Source organism: Cyrtonyx montezumae, unplaced genomic scaffold (assembly GCF_038088225.1).
Source record: "Cyrtonyx montezumae isolate F1298 unplaced genomic scaffold, pur_monq_1.0 scaffold_32, whole genome shotgun sequence".
NCBI classification, from domain to species: domain Eukaryota; kingdom Metazoa; phylum Chordata; class Aves; order Galliformes; family Odontophoridae; genus Cyrtonyx; species Cyrtonyx montezumae.
The window spans coordinates 1,674,759-1,690,353 of record NW_027072037.1 but is presented as its reverse complement, the minus strand read 5'-3'; the positions used below and the strand labels follow the sequence as shown (position 1 = coordinate 1,690,353).

The following is a 15,595-nucleotide window of genomic DNA, read 5'->3' as shown; positions in this document are numbered from 1 at the left end:
GAGATCTCCGTGCTCCAGACAGAGATCAGCGAGCCCACCATTGGAAAGCCAGTGCTGCTGAACCTGGGGAGACCTGTGGTTTCCGAGCCCAGGCAGAGATTTCTCAGCACATTGGAGGAGCACATTCCAGGAAGCGTGTTCGTCTCGACATCTCGAGTAACTGGTGTGCAGTCTGTAGGCTCCTCCAACATCTCCTTCCATGTGAGTGATGCCTGCATGGAGGTGACACCTGGGGTGCATGCGGCAGCTTCCTCTGCTCCCTCCTTCACTGTGAAACCATCTTTCTGCACTGAAGTCCAGCTGTCGGCAGACAACGGACAGTCGAGCTTTAAAACTGAAGTTTCCACGAGAACCCTCAGCTATGGGACTGTCGGTGAGCCCGTCACGTTGCACATCAGCACAGAAGACCTCTCCCAGAGCTGAGCAGATACAAGCATGATTTCCAACGCAAGAGAAAGCAGTGTTTTAGAACAACAACAAAAAACAAATGATCAGAATTGTTGTAGGTGAGGGGAATTGGTGGGAGTGATTACAAGGTAACGCGTACGAGGGAATATCTTTGAGAAAAATATATTTAAATATGAGCTTTTCCAGTCTTAAAGGGAACATGTCTGTCAGATCAGTATGCAATTGTAAAAGCTTTGATCGAGGTGAACATATATCATTCCATTGGAGAGCTGTGGGGGTAGGCTTAGGAAAAGCCTGATTCTCCTACCTGAGGCACAGATACACATGGATAAATGCTTTTTTTTTTGTTCACGTACTTAAAAATTATTTCAAGTGCCAACCTGTAAATGATAGCATGGCAAGGAGGTGAAAGAATCAATGCTTTTCAGCATCCTCCAGCAGCAGCTTGGGAGGACTGTTCCCTGCTAAAGCCATCTCCTGCCACTACACGCACCAAAGGTCATGAAGCTTCACACTGCTTTGACTCTACACTTCCGACACCAGTTAGCTCTATCAAAAACCTCTTCCTAAACCTTTCAGCGTGCACAGTCTGGTTAAATTATTATGAGTTTCTGCCACAGAGTGAGACATAGAGGACGTACTGCATTTGTATGCATGGAACGCGGAGGGCTGCTCAGACCTTCCAGCTGAAATCCTGACTTGACTGGAGTCAGTGGTCCCAGCAGCTCTGACTTGAGGAAGGCAAGGATTTCATTGCTCTCTTCTGCCTTAAGAAAAACTACAAACAACAAAAAAAAAGACCATTTTTAACAATGACTGCTATTTTCAAGTCCACACTAGATGTAGGTTTCGGGTTTTTTTCTGCATACTAGTGCAGTGGGTTTATAAACCATGTTTTAAAATATAGGTTTACTTAAATGGGCAGCAAAAGTTTAAAGTGCTGCTCAAAATGACTTCTGCAACTATAATCAGATGTTAATGCATACAAAGAACCACTGGTCTTTAGATACCACTGGAAAAATTATCTGGTATATTTGGTCTCCTGTTTGTGCCAGTGGTGACACTTTACTGTCAGCAGATGGATGCACAATGTCTCCTACTGTGCTAAAAGGAATTCACCACGGAGCTGCAGCAAAGTAACAGGAGCAGAAACAGTTGAAAAAAAAAAAGAGGAAAAAAAGAACAAAACCAAAGAAAACCACAAACAGATCTTTACCACAAATGCCTGGTTGAAAAATGCATTGGTTTGTAATACATTGCACTGCTTGGCAGCACAGCCAGTTACAGTTGCTTTGCGTTATTGAAACTGTATATGTTGGATTGAATTGCAGGGGTCACCTTACTGCTTTCTGCTGAGTTTCTCTGAAGCTTTGCAGTCAGATTGCTGCCTGTGAGGCTCAGATGTACTGGGCATGGCCCATTTCAGTTGGCTTCACTGAAATGGGTATCGCACAGAGGGCTTCAATGCGTTCCTCAGTCCTGGAGAGAGAAGACCAGGAAGGCCCAAATAGCGTTTCCAGTTGAAGTCAATGGGAATTTGTCATTGATCTCAGTAAGACCACGCACTGGTCCCCTCGATCTGATGGAGGTGTGGGGTGGAGAGTCCCCTGCTGAGTTGTGTGGCCATGTTGTAATAGGAAATGTTTTCATTTAGATGGAACAGGGAAACCAGAAATGCTCAGATGCAGCTGAACTTTAGGTGGTGTGAACAGAGAGGATTGGTGAGTTTTTGCCTCGGAAATGTTGGTGTATAATGTTTTGCCTCAGTGTTTCCCAACTGGATAATATTGTGAGCCCAGGCAATATTCCTGCAAAGAGGGACTGAATTTACAAGAGGTGCTTGTAGAAAAGAATGCATTCTTTTTCTTCCGTGGCTGAACCTTGATCGTGCAGTGATGAAAATGAATCCATTTCACAGTCTTCTGCTTTTCAAGATCCAAACAGGATATCTTCTGTAATACCATGTGCACTACCCTCAAGATAGAGGGCACTTTCTTATTGATTACATGTGGTGAAAGACATGAAGCCTCTTTTGTGTTACTCTCCTGTTTTTGATAAGAGCTCTTTGGTTTATACTGTTGGTTTTGTAAGTACGCAACGTAATCCACACTTTGTTCATATACTGCACTCTGCATTGGAAAGTAGCGAATATACAATAGGAAAATTCTTTTGAAAATGAAAATGCTTTTGTGTCAGACCTGATTCTGATCTCAGCTCTTCAACTACCTATCCAGAGTAACTCCTAAGCAAGAAGTGGGTTTCTTTTGGATTACAGTTGGAGTGGATGATCTTGGAGGTGTTTTCCAACCTTGGTGACTCTGTGACTTACATAGACACTGCTGAGAAAGGAATTTGCTCTGTAGTGGTTGTTTAAAACATACACTTACCCGAAAAGAATTGTAAAGAGATGTGGAGGTTCTGTCTGATGTGGCTGATGCTCAGGTATTTATTTATTTATTTTTAAAGAAACTGGAAAACTGCAGTTCCAGTGGTCTTAGAAAAAAAAATAATCATTAGCTCAAAGCAGTTAACATCAACACCTGCTTATACCTTCGTTTGAAATCTAAGCAAAAGAAAATCAATGAAAATGAATGTTTGAAGTCTTTCATTTCTGTTCACAGAATGAAAGGTTTGTGAGCAGCCCGCTACGTATACACTCAAAATATTTTCCTAGAGATTAAAAATTCTGCTTGTAAGTGGTTAAACTGTGTAGATGACTAATGTGACGTGTGGGGGTTTATCTCTTGTAGACGAAAACATACAGCTGTTTTAAAATAATTTAATTCAAGAAATGTTTTACCATAATACCTGCAGGCAAATGGGCATGAATAAAGTGGAAACTTCAGTTTGCTTGAGATAAAAAAAGCAACAACAACAAAAAACCAACAAATGCAAGATGCACTGTTAGATGCTGAGCTGATATCAATAAATGTCTTGCATCGGCTGTCTCTAAACTTGCTGGTTTCTGTGTTCTTCTCTGTTATCTGCACCTGATAGTCCATCACTTCATCAGCTTCTCCCCTCGACTTAAGCAGGAGCATAACTGCAGCCCGAGGATGGTAATGCATTTGGGTTCTGGCTGCCATTTTTTATGGACAGTTCCAGAAGTGTTGGAATGAAAGAACTTGTTTTGGTGGACACTTCCCATTCAGTGTAGGAGCCAATAATTTTGAACAGTCCTTGCCTCCTTGGGTCCCTGAGGCTGATTTGGAACTTCAAAGTCCACATGGTTCTTGTGTTTTTGGCTATTGGCTGAAGGAGGTGTGAGGTGGAAAGGTTCATAGTCACGATTTTGGAACTAGTAAACAGGCTGTCCATTGCATGTGCATCATCAGCTCAGGATTAGCTAGAGGTACCACAACTAATATTCATGCTGTTCAGGTCAGAAGCTTTGATTATAGCTTTGATCATGTAACATCACTAATAAGGAAGAAGGTATTACTATTAGAGACACAGGGGAGCAGAATCCCATTTGGTCCTGTAAACCAGGAATGTTTGCAAACCTCTTGCCTCTTAACTTGAGCTTATTATCATGTTTGACCACAGTGCCACAAATCCTAGTTAGACCGAGTTGTATCTGCTCCTTGATAGATATTAAGGGTGTTTCATGCCTTTCCAAACAGCTCTCTTGTTGGCAGCTGCCCAGCTGGTGGGGCAGCACTGGGCAGCAACAGGAGCTCCTGGAAATCCAAGTCTTTAAAGATATGGACTCCAATGGGGCAGTCTGGATCATGTAGCATGAGGAAAACTTCCAAACTTCCTTTTCCCATCAGGAGCTCCAGAACAGAAATGTTCCATCATCACAAAGAGGACATTGAAAATAGAATAAAATTGAGGTGCCCTGGAGATGCTCAAGGCCAGGTTGGATGGGGTCCAGGGCAGCCTGACCTATTGGTTGGCAACCCTGCCCATGGCAGGAGCGTTTAAGGCCCCTCCAACCCAAGCCAATCCATGATTCTATGTCTAGAACAGGGGCTGACCCAAACTAGCTTTCCTGCTAAGGTCTATCTTGGGAATTTACTTCCTCAAGGCTGAGAAAGAAGCAGAGCTGAAACAGAGCTGTAGGGCACGCTGTGTGTGAATGGTGTGAATTGAATTGGACGCATTTGTGTGCACGTACTCTTATTTTTTTCTTTCAGTAAGCTCTCAGTTACTCTCCCTGCATCTTGGCCCACAGGTTTGCAGAGCTGCTCCCGTTGGCGCTTTCACAACATCACACATAAGGCTGCTGCCTACTGGGAATCAGCTCCTGGTATGGCTGGGTGTCACTTTTTCAGATTCATTTTTTCTTCTACTCATGGAAAATGTATTTCTATTCCCATGGGGAGTATGTTTAAAATAATAAAGGCATGGGCTACCAGAATGGGATGTCCAAAGTGGAGTTTTTTAGCCAGATTTATCATGGACTGCGTGTTTATTTGAGCTTGTACTCTTCCTTTGTGACTATGATGAATAGCTTTAATCTGATGAGGGTTTTGTCTTTCTTTGATGGGTATTTTGGTATTCTTAGATGTCTTCCGCCCCTTTGTTGTGCCTCATCAAGATTTGTGGAAGGAGTGCTGTACAGGAGATTGGATAAGATTAGTTCCTGAGGTCCTTTCCAACCTGATTCAGCCCATACCCTTACCTTGGCCTATTCTCTGCAGTTCTGAATGGGGATGAGCGAGTGCTGTTTGTCTTCTGGGTGTATGTTCTGCAGTGATGTGCTTGAGGATCCAGTTTTGTTCAGAAAGCTTTGTCATCTCTCTTCCTTCAGGACTGTAATTCCTTGAGGCAGAAGTTACATCTTCCTCTACAATGCTTCTCTGTGCACTGTATACACAGATGACCTTGCCTCGAGAGCTAGCTTGCAAAAGCACCTTCAAGGGCAAATTTAAAAGTTTCAGGTGTTGAGCAAACCTAAATACCGCAGTATTTAGTAGGACAAACACAATCTTCTGCAAGCATGGTCTTCTGTACAATCCTTCCTTGCAGGCTCAGGATGCAGCGACCCCTATTTAAGGGGCACGGGTGAGTCTGGTAAGAGCTTGCTCTTCCTTCCCCTTCCCTGAGGCAATAACATCCTCCTCACACGTAGCCTCTCTGTAAATGCAATGCATCACCACTGGCTTTGTCTCACTGACCCCAGTGGAAATGTATTTGCCAAAGCAGACAACGTAGGGTTGAGTCGGGTGACAAATCCCTCTTTCCACTGTCTGGGAGTATCCTCAGCCTGGTGGGACACGTCTGTCTGAAGTCTGTGTGCCTGTCTCCTTATTGTGAACTCTAGCAGAGGGGAAGGAGGTGATGACAGATGTTCCATCTGACTGCAATGGGTTTCAGGTTGCCATTGTTTTCTTTTTGCACCAAAGAGAGAAAAGCTGTTCTTCTTGTCTGTAGGAAAACCATCCCCACAGTCAGAGCTGGAGACCTCTGTCCAGGCCTCCCTTCGGCGTGCTGATAAGGAGATCAAGACAGCTCTGAAGAAGCTCGTGGACTCAGCATCACTGCTTGTGGATCTTCCTCCAGACACACGAGGAGATGGCCTTGGCCAGCATGGAGCAGTTGGGCCTCTGCTGCTCCATGAAGCTAGCACCCAAACCCAGGCTGCTGGGGGGCAGGGTAGGTCTGCAGCGAGTCTGGAAAATAATGCATGGAGATTGATAAAGATAAAAAATGTTGAACAATTATTATTTTTTTCCCCCTCAGTTCTCTGCTTCGTTGTTTTGAACAGTTATGGGTCCAAAAAGGACAGAGCCAACAAAACGTGGGGGTGTGAGTTGGGATGGGTGGGTTGGGCAGAGATTTCTGAAAACAGGAGCTTGAAAACTGTCTCAAGCAGTTTGGTTCATCAACTGCCCGTAGTGAAGAAGTAGAGGATTTTTTCCACATATGAGCTTTTAATCTTTATTTTTTCCCCCTTTTTTCCCCTTCTCCCCTTTTTTCCCTTTTCCTTTTTTTTTTCCCTTGCTTCTGTTTCCCTTTTATTCCCAGCTTCCTTTTTTCCTTGTTTGCCTTTTTCCTCTCTGTTGCATTCACAGAAGTAATTTGGTTTTGGATGTCCTGGGGTGGGGAAGGGCTATTGATTTTCTTATTGTCTGCTGAAAGCAAGCTGGAAATTTAAAATCCCTTTGCCAACTACCAGAGAATATATATCATGTTGGGCACAAGTTCCCCTGCAGTTCCTCAGCCCTGGAGTTGAAAAGACTTCTCAATCTTTTAACCGATGTGTATCACAATTGTGATGTGTGTCACAATGTCTTGAGCACAGGTTTCACATTTGTGTTGTTTTTAAAGCACGTGAGCAAGCTGCAGCCCTGCTGCTCTTCCTCCTGCTTCTGCCACAGCAACTTGTCTGTCTCTGTTTCAAGACAGAGTATAATGGGCCTCCAAGATGAAAACCTAAAAGGACAGTGTCATGTAGCCTGCAGCCCTCAAACTAAAGATGTCGTTTCAAAAAGAAAGATATTTTTTGCCTAAAGCTGTAGAAGAATAGAAGCATTCCATAGAGTTAGACCAAAAAAAAAACCATTTAAAAATGACAGGGCTTTAAAATCTTTTTTGATTTTTTTCTCCTTTTTTGTGGGAAATCATCCATGCAAACAATCCTGTGGTGAAACAGAATGACTCAGAAATCATCAGAAGTAAAATGTGAAATGGATTACATCTTTATTTTCAACTGCAGAGGAGTGAAGGAGATGACTTGGCAGTTCTTTCACTTGAGGCAACTAATTAAGTTATTAATAAAGGCATTACTCTAATAAGAAGTGGACTTGACAATCATCCCTTTGATCACATGAATAAAAAGGCAAATGTTTTGATAGCACTGGTAACCAGAAAGCCTGAGTCCATTCCCCACCCAGATGGGATCTTTGACCCTGTATCCTTGTTCCTACTGACCACCCCCCCTACCTGTGTCTGCATGCGTTTCCTTATAGAAAAGCTCATGTTGCCAGTCAGCATTGTGTCCATTCAGCCTCTCTGCTGTTATTCAAGCCCTTTGCCTCATGGGGTGTCCATTCTTCTTCAACAATTGCGCTCGGAGGAGCTCAGAAGGATTCCGTTCTCACACAAGGCAGACCAGAGATGGCTTAAAATGTTTGCTCTGGTATTCAGGTGTGCCCTCATAGCTGATGTGTCTAACTTCCCCTATTTCTGCTACCAGACAAAGCACAAAGGCAGATTCTAACTGAAGAACCAAGTGTACCCATGCCCAGCCCTGGTCTTTCCCACGAAAAGACAGCTACTGGAGCTGAACGCACTCAGGAGCACACTGTTCCCATTTCCAGGTGAGCATACATCGTAATACACAGATTTTCCTCTGTAGGGAAGCTGGTGGTGGTTTGAGCTCACTCTGGTAGGCTGCTGTCTTTTGAGTCCTGTTTGTAAATGCATTGATCAAGAAGGATGTAAAATATCGGAGAGAAATTAACTCCACCAAAGCAAAACTCTTTAATTTGATTAATTTGACGTAAATATTGATTTGTCCAGTGGTGAAACACGTAGTTCAATGGCAAAGTGTGATCCTACAGCTCTGCAGTTGTGTGACTGTGTCTTTTTTCTTGGGTTTTGTGAAAGAATACTACCAGCTGCGGGGACAGGAGACTGGTACAGAAGAGAAGGGGATGTGGTCTGGGATGTACACAGTGAAGTTTATATCGAGACCACGGAAAGAACTTGTGTGTATAAGACTGAGGAGAAAACCCCAACAAGTAAGGAAGAGCCTTGTCTTTATTGCTCTGCTCCTGTGACCGTCACTGATTCCAGTTTGGGTGATACGTCTTGCTGACCGTGGCTTTTGTTTGAAATAATTCAATTTCTTCACCAGTAGCTGTTCCTTAAACAGCAAGTAACATGTAAGCATGAAGTAGCCCAAAAGTAATGCCAATATAAGGAAACCCAAACATATCGATGCGGTATCTCTTGATTTGACTCCAAGCCAGTATCATACCCTGGTTCTGGAAAATCCCATTTGAGCCACTGAAACTGCACCAGCCCACGAAGTCGTGGTAGGGTGAGTACAGCCAACCATTGTGTCTCACCAGGTCCTCCCTATATGCAAGTGACAATAGAGGATGTGCAGGTGAATTCTGGGGAGCGTGCCAGATTTCAGGCGGTCATCGAAGGAACCCCTCCACCTACTGTTCTGTGGTTCAAGGTAAGGGCAGATGTTTCCCTGCCTGAGAATAAGCACCACTGAAATGGCTGCAGCACAGTACTTCTGTGGGGAAAGTCTTTTTGTTCTGTCATTCTACACCAGTTACGAACCTTGGTCTTATCTGTACCTCTGTAGATGTTTTCTAAATTAGCTGCAGTTTTGCCTGGAACCACCACGCTTGAATTTTGCCGTGTGATGGATGCAGTGTCAATGGGGTTCCTTTCACAAGTTCATTTTGGGTACATAAATAGGCAAGAAGGGAGATTGGTGTCTGTCTGAGAGCCACCAGGGTGTGTGCTGTCATTTTTAGGGTCAGGAATGGGATCAAGAATGGTTTACTCCTATTGTCGACGTGACTTTTAGGCTCTGTATCTTTTCCATAGTTACTTGGTAAACTGAGTGCAAGGACAGTAAATAACGCAGTAGGAAGTAAGATAAATAATTTATTATTCCCCAGAATATTGTTTCCCCCCTCAAATATTGCATCACTGTTAAATCTGTCTGTGTTAAATTTCATCTGACATCTTCCTGCCCGGTCAGGCAGCCTTGGTGTGCTGGAAAAACCAAAGGATGAACCTTGTCACATGGGGACCCCTCCCCAGCCCTCATTTTAATGAATGGGCTCTGAAAGAGAAATGTTGTATAAGCAGAGAAACATTTAGCCATGGGGACTTCTTCAGCCAGCATTTTGTTGGTGCCTTTTGCTAGATGGAAAGGTGTGTGTTGCAGCTCTGCTCGTCCTTCTCGTTTCTTGAAGAGAAGAAATGTCTGTTTCCATCTTGGTTTTCCAGTAACAAAAAGTGGTTCCATTCTTCCAGGGCACTACGCTGCTGGCAGACGGTGATAGGCTCCATCAAGGGAAGGCAGGAACGACCTATTTCTTAATCCTAGACAACGTTGTTTCAGAAGATGGTGGAGTTTATACCTGCGTTGCCAAAAATGCAGGAGGGGAGGTTTTGTGCAAAGCAGAGCTCGTTGTACACGAAGGTAACATCGTTCTTTGAGCTGCATGAGTTGCTTCAATACCCTCTGTAGTGTGTGCTCTGTCATCCTTCTCCTCTGGCACCCATACAATACCTGCCATGATTTCCAACTTAGCATTCGTGTATTAGCAGTATGTCATGATCCAGTATAAAGGGAATGATTTCTAATGACCTGCACAGATGAACAAATTAGTTGTGGGTTTTTTTTCATTTCTTTTATCTCTGCTTGAGACAAACTGACACCATGGGCCTCAGAAATAAGCATGGCCATGCCCCAGTGAGTATGCTGGCAAGCTGTGTCATCCAACAGCTATACCAAACTCTGTGCAGAAGAGGAGCCCTGTCTATTTTCCCGACTTAAGCCGTTCTGAAATCACTTTGTACACCATTAGCAATCTGAATATTATTAACCTTTATATTTTTCTTCATTTCCAAAGCTAAGAAAGACCAAGCAGCAAAGAAAGTGGCCACACGGAGAAAACTCCATTCCCTGTATGAAGTTAAGCAGGAGATTGGAAGGTAAATGGATTTTCCAGCATTTTCCAGCACCCAGTTGCCCACCTGAGCTGCTGAGCAGCAGGAACAAGAGGCAGAACCACAAATAAATCTGAAGTGGTGAAAGCACTGGCAGAATTGGAGATTGCCTTGATACGGGGGTGCTGGGAACCTGTTGTGAAGTTTCTGACATGCTGGGAGAGTCGATGGAGCTTCAACTGATGTAATGCTTGGAGGTTTTCAGGATAATCACACTGAGTGACATGGTCTACAGCAGACACAGGCACGGGCTGATGGTTGGATCTGATGATCCTAGTGGTCTTTCCAACCTTAATGACTCTATGAACAGGTGCCCAGGTATGGCCCTTGGGTAATACGAAGCTCCAAAGCCCACAGCAATGTAAGTAACCAGCGCCGTGTCCATCCAAGGGATCTGAGAGCACAGCCTTTGTCAGCACACAACTGGAATGGGTTTTCCTTCAGAGACAGCCGGGAGAGGGCAATAGCAGCTCGCACACAGGGAAATAGACTGTAAGCCCTGAGCAGCAGGAGCTGCCAGGACTGGGGGGAGGAAAGGTCCGCACCCGCTGTGCGAGGGCTTTGAAGTGGGTCTGAGCCAGGCTTGTCCTTTCATTCTGCACAGGGGATGCTTCAGCTTTGTGAAACGAGTTGTACACAAAGGGAACAGAGTATCTTGTGCCGCCAAATTCATCCCTCTGCGGAGCAAAACGAGGGCTCGGGCGCATCAAGAGAGGGATATTCTCACCTCTCTGTCCCACGACAGGATTACCAGGCTGCTGGATCAGTTTGAAACACGGAAAACCCTGATTTTGATCTTGGAGTTGTATCCTTTTCTGTGCTCCTCCTCCAAGGATGCTGAAAAGTAATGAGCACACCTCGTTTATTAAGTAGCTGTGCAGATAACCAATGTTGAGCTTTTCCTGAGGTAGCAGAACACACTCAGCCATTCCCTGCACTGCAGGATTGCACAGCTCTGTATGTCCTCACTGAGTTGCTGTGTTTCTGCTGTTTAGGACAAGCCATGATAGCTGCATATACCAGCATGCATGAATTGAGTTGTTTTTCTGGAATGTGTGGAAGGGAATGACTCTGTTCCCAGTGGGAACCTCCTGAAAAGCACAACCTGAGGCTCTTGAGGCAGACAGACCTTCACACAAACACCACTAAGTATGAGAAGTTTCAGCATAACGGCTTGTTTGTAAGTGGGAAGGGAAGATGAGGTGCTGGGACTTGTGAGAAGACACAAGCCAACACTGCAAGCTGGAAACCCAAATCCCCAAACCAATCCAAAGTGTTTGGTCTTTGTGTGCACTTGGTTTTGAGGTGGTAGCTTTGCATGAAGACTTGGGACAGCATGGGCTGAGGAGATCAGAGAACCAAGGCCAGCCTTGCTCTTCTGGGGAGCAACCACAGTCTCCTGAGCCTTGAACACACGTTCAAGAGACGTGGAGATGTGGCACTGAGGGACATGTTGGGTTGGGGTTGAACTTGGGGATCTTAGAGGTCTTTTCCATCCTGAGTGATTCTATGATTCTGTAACTGTTGTTGTATTTTATCTTAACATTGTTCTGAGGTGTTCCAGTGAAGAGCTCCTCGATCGTTTATTCAAGAAGAGTGTGGTCACTGAAGCAGAGGTAATTTTTCCTTCTTATTTCAGTGTTCAGTGTTGGTGGGTACCATCTGATCCTTCAGCACAGAATAACTTTCATCTGCATTTTCTATTTCCAACGTGAAAAATATATTTGAATTAGTGATAATCTGTCAAAGCAGAATCAGGATTTAAAGTGCATTCCCATCAGCTTTCAGTGCTGAGTATATTCAGGGAATGACCAGAAACTACCAGTGATTTTGAACCACTGGCATTGCATTCAGCCCAATACGATCCACATTTGCTGATGTACCATTCCTTTGCTATGGAGATCCTATATCTTCACTTGCCTAATAACAGATAATGCTCTGTCCCCTTAGAATTGCACACGTATCCACTTCCTTTCAGTCTCCAAACCGAGCTCTGAAATGAAATGATGGTTTCTCAGATAGTTTTTGTTATCGTTATTATTGAGTGCTCAAAGCTCAAAAGGTTTCACATCTCCCATCTAGAAGCAAGGCTTTCCCCTTTTTGTTGGGAAAACTGATTTTTCTTGAAAATATTCAGAGGGAAATGTCAGCTGTCACTTTAGAATTGAAAGGTAGAGGACTTGCAAAGTTGCAGGTGGCTGGTTCAGTCTGTCCCTCTATCACATAAAACAACAAAAAACATTGGTGGAATCGAGGCCCCTCTGTATGTAATATTAATATTCAGTGGCTTAATGACCGATTGCTTAAAATTGGATTTATTTTTTCTAGGTGAAATTGTATATAAAGCAAATTTTGGAAGGAATCAGTTATCTTCATGACAACAACATCCTTCATTTGGACATTAAGGTAACGTGCAGTGGCAGGACTAGCTTGCCATAGCCTCTGGTTGGCTTAGGTATTTTCCATTTGAATTATCCATATTTGCAACTGAAAATATTGCCTGATCTCAATATAAGCTTCTTAATATTTTATTTTATTTCATTTCATTTTCCAGCCTCTGAATATTCTCATGGTTTACCCTGAGAGGGAAGACCTTAAGATCTGTGACTTTGGGTTTGCTCAGAAGATCACACCTCTGGAGCCTCAGTTCAGCAAATATGGGTCTCCAGAATTCGTTGCCCCAGAAATTGTCACTCAGTCACCGGTGTCAAAAGCAACTGATATCTGGTAACCTGCTGTCTTCCTACAGAGCTTTTGCACTGAACAGCCTGAACTTGGGGCATCTGGGTTAGGAGAAATGTTTCCTTAGGAGTACGTAGTGATGTTACTGTGTGCACATTCACACCACAGGGTAATTTATTGCAGTTACATCTAATTATTTTGCAGTGGATAGGCTTTGTTTTGTCCCAAGCTCAGTTCCTGTGGCTTTGCCTTTGTGTAGAATTGAAATGGGGAGTCTGCTGTGCAGAATCCTGTGCTACTGAAAAAGCCTGATATGTCTGCAGTGTAGCAACTGTACCAGTGCACCAATTGTTTACACAAAAAGGGCATCAGTGAGTGAATACTGTATGTTGGTAGAAATGGTGCAGTTAATCGAGGTGCTTCCTTGACAAAAGGGAATAACAAAGGGAACTGAAAGTGAACAGTGAGAATCCAAAACCTACTGGGGCTATTTAAAGCTCTTTATTTGTTTGGTTGTTTGTTTGTTTTTGTTTATTTTGGTCAACAATAATTGATGCCTGACAGCTAATTAATGCAAAGAAGCATCTTAAGGAGAGTGGTCTTCAATAAAGAGGTGGCAGCTCAAGAGCACAACCCAAAGAGACCTTCTAGAAAAGAGAAACAAACTCCAAAGAACTATTTTGATACTTCTTCACTTATGCTTTAAAAACGAAAGGATAGTTGAGGCTAATTTTATCAAAATGCTGAAAGAAAGGAAAAGAAACAAACAAAAAAGCAACAAAGGGGGAAAGCAAAATCTTTGGGGATTTATCACACTGGAAAAGAGGCAGTGTGCTTGAGAAGGAGGAGAAAAATGAGGGGCATCTGACATTTTTGTTCCCTCTGTCCTCAGGGCTGTTGGAGTCATCACATATTTAAGGTAAGAATATCTGCTTGGATGTACTCGTTTGATGCCCTTTTGTCAATCAGAGCCCTCCAGCTCCATCAAGTGTGGGCTCTGAGGGAGCGAAGCATTGAGTTCTTCAGAGATTTATTTTGTAACTCCCTCTGTTGGCCGCACTTTCTGTGTTGCCAAAGATCTTCTGGTCATTGTTCCTATGTAAAGTAGGAAAAAATTCATTGAGGTCATTGTTCAATAGGTTTTGTTCAATAGGTCATTGTTCAATAGGTCATTCAATAGGTCATTGTTCCTATGTAAAGTAGTCTTGAGTGCTCAGGTCTTCCTCTTGCCATTTTAGTCATCATCCTACTGTAGCCATCAGCCTTACCTGTCAAACAGGGGTAAGTAATTTAACTGGATATTGAGAAAATGGGGGAAAAGTTGCTCTGTAGTGGATGTGCTGTTGGCAAGTCCTGCAAGTCCCACACATGGAGTCCCTCAAGCACTTGAAAGCTCCATGTAGATGTTTGTGCTTTGGTTGTCTGAGCAGCAAACACAAGTCTAAAGTCTGTCCCCTTCTATTTCACGGTGTTCAATAAACAAGCCTGACGTGCAAGTCTCCATTTGCTGGGGAGAATGACAGAGGAACACTTCTAAATATCCAGAAGGGAGAGGTTTCATGGACTGCTCCTGATTTTGTTCACCTGAGTGAAGATGCAAAAGATTTTATAAAGCAGATCCTACAGCAACAGCCCAAGTAAGTGTGCTCAGCTCCAACACAACACAGGCACCCACAGGGATATTTCTGATTGAAGTGATTTGCTACTGACGTGGTGTTCTTTTCTCTGATCAGAGACAGGCCTGGTGCTTTGGACTGCCTTTCCCACAGGTGGTTCATGGTAAGTTTGTCTTGGTTCCTTAAAACCTTCTTTGTTTGGAAGAGACCTCTGGAGGGGCAACTCTTCAGGCCGTTTGAGGACTGTGGTTTTATTTCTTCTCTCAGTCGCCCACTTTCTGTCCTATGTAGGAGTGTAGGTATGACTCTCGAGAAAGAAGAGGAACATTGGGGTTGACTTGCCAGGTTACCCTCCCTTTCAAAAGATTACTACTAACATGAGTAAATACAACATTTTTGTATAGAGAAGAAGCTGTGGCTTTGCAGAAGGAGGTTATGTTTTATATCCCAATGGCTTAAATCCATATGGGCAAAGAGATAAAAAAAAATTGTGATAGAGACTTTCTCACATGCACTGAACGAGGTTTGATTTTATAATTGAAAACTGATGTTGCCTACAATAATAAGCTTGTAGAATTTGATCCATTATTTCTTAAATAAATAATGGAAGAAGTCACTCCTTTAAATAATAATAATAATCAGGAAATGTAGTTAGGATTTTTTAACCACTGATTTTCCTCTCATCCTACCTGGCAGCACAACCTCCCCCTTGAAGCAGCTCATTTCATTAACACCAAGCAGCTCAAATTCATTGTGGCTCGGAGCAAGTGGCAGGTGAGTTGGCCTTAAGGTAGGTTGGCCCTTTTTAGTTAATTATTTCTGAACAACATTAGCATCTTTTAAAGTCTGTTGGGCTAGGACAGTGGGCACAGCAGAGATCTCAGCATGGCTACAAATAGGGAATAAGCCAAGAAGTCAATGAATGTGAAGAAATAAATTACCCAGGCTTTATTGGTGTCGTAGGTTATGTGCAGGGCTCTTCCACCACCCACTGAAACAAAGATTAAGGCATCCACCTTTAGGTGGGCAGATATGAGCAGGTTTCAGCATTCCTGTTCACAACAGAGAGAGCAGTGGAGTCAGCAGAAGTTTTGACTTTCCCTTTGTTTTTATGGTTTGGGTTTTTTTTAGTATTTCTATGACATACATGGCCTGAGCCACTTGCAGTCCAGCATGTGTAAGAATAGCATAGGACAGAATAGAACAGAACGTAATAGAATAGTTCAATTGGAAGG

The 15,595-nt window shown here is 43.4% G+C and overlaps 1 protein-coding gene across 1 annotated transcript in view; it reads left to right on the top strand.

Moving 5' to 3' along the window:
* Window positions 1-15,595, top strand: part of OBSCN (obscurin, cytoskeletal calmodulin and titin-interacting RhoGEF) — a 172,546-nt gene that overhangs the window by 144,928 nt on the left and 12,023 nt on the right. Inside the window, exons 97-110 of the mRNA XM_065744974.1 lie at window positions 5,788-6,009; window positions 7,553-7,676; window positions 7,966-8,099; window positions 8,433-8,545; window positions 9,364-9,532; window positions 9,966-10,047; window positions 10,667-10,867; window positions 11,618-11,678; window positions 12,391-12,468; window positions 12,617-12,789; window positions 13,637-13,663; window positions 14,229-14,381; window positions 14,478-14,523; window positions 15,057-15,134. Coding sequence (XP_065601046.1) covers window positions 5,788-6,009; window positions 7,553-7,676; window positions 7,966-8,099; window positions 8,433-8,545; window positions 9,364-9,532; window positions 9,966-10,047; window positions 10,667-10,867; window positions 11,618-11,678; window positions 12,391-12,468; window positions 12,617-12,789; window positions 13,637-13,663; window positions 14,229-14,381; window positions 14,478-14,523; window positions 15,057-15,134 — 1,661 coding nt within the window. The remainder of the gene's footprint in view (window positions 1-5,787; window positions 6,010-7,552; window positions 7,677-7,965; window positions 8,100-8,432; window positions 8,546-9,363; window positions 9,533-9,965; window positions 10,048-10,666; window positions 10,868-11,617; window positions 11,679-12,390; window positions 12,469-12,616; window positions 12,790-13,636; window positions 13,664-14,228; window positions 14,382-14,477; window positions 14,524-15,056; window positions 15,135-15,595) is intronic.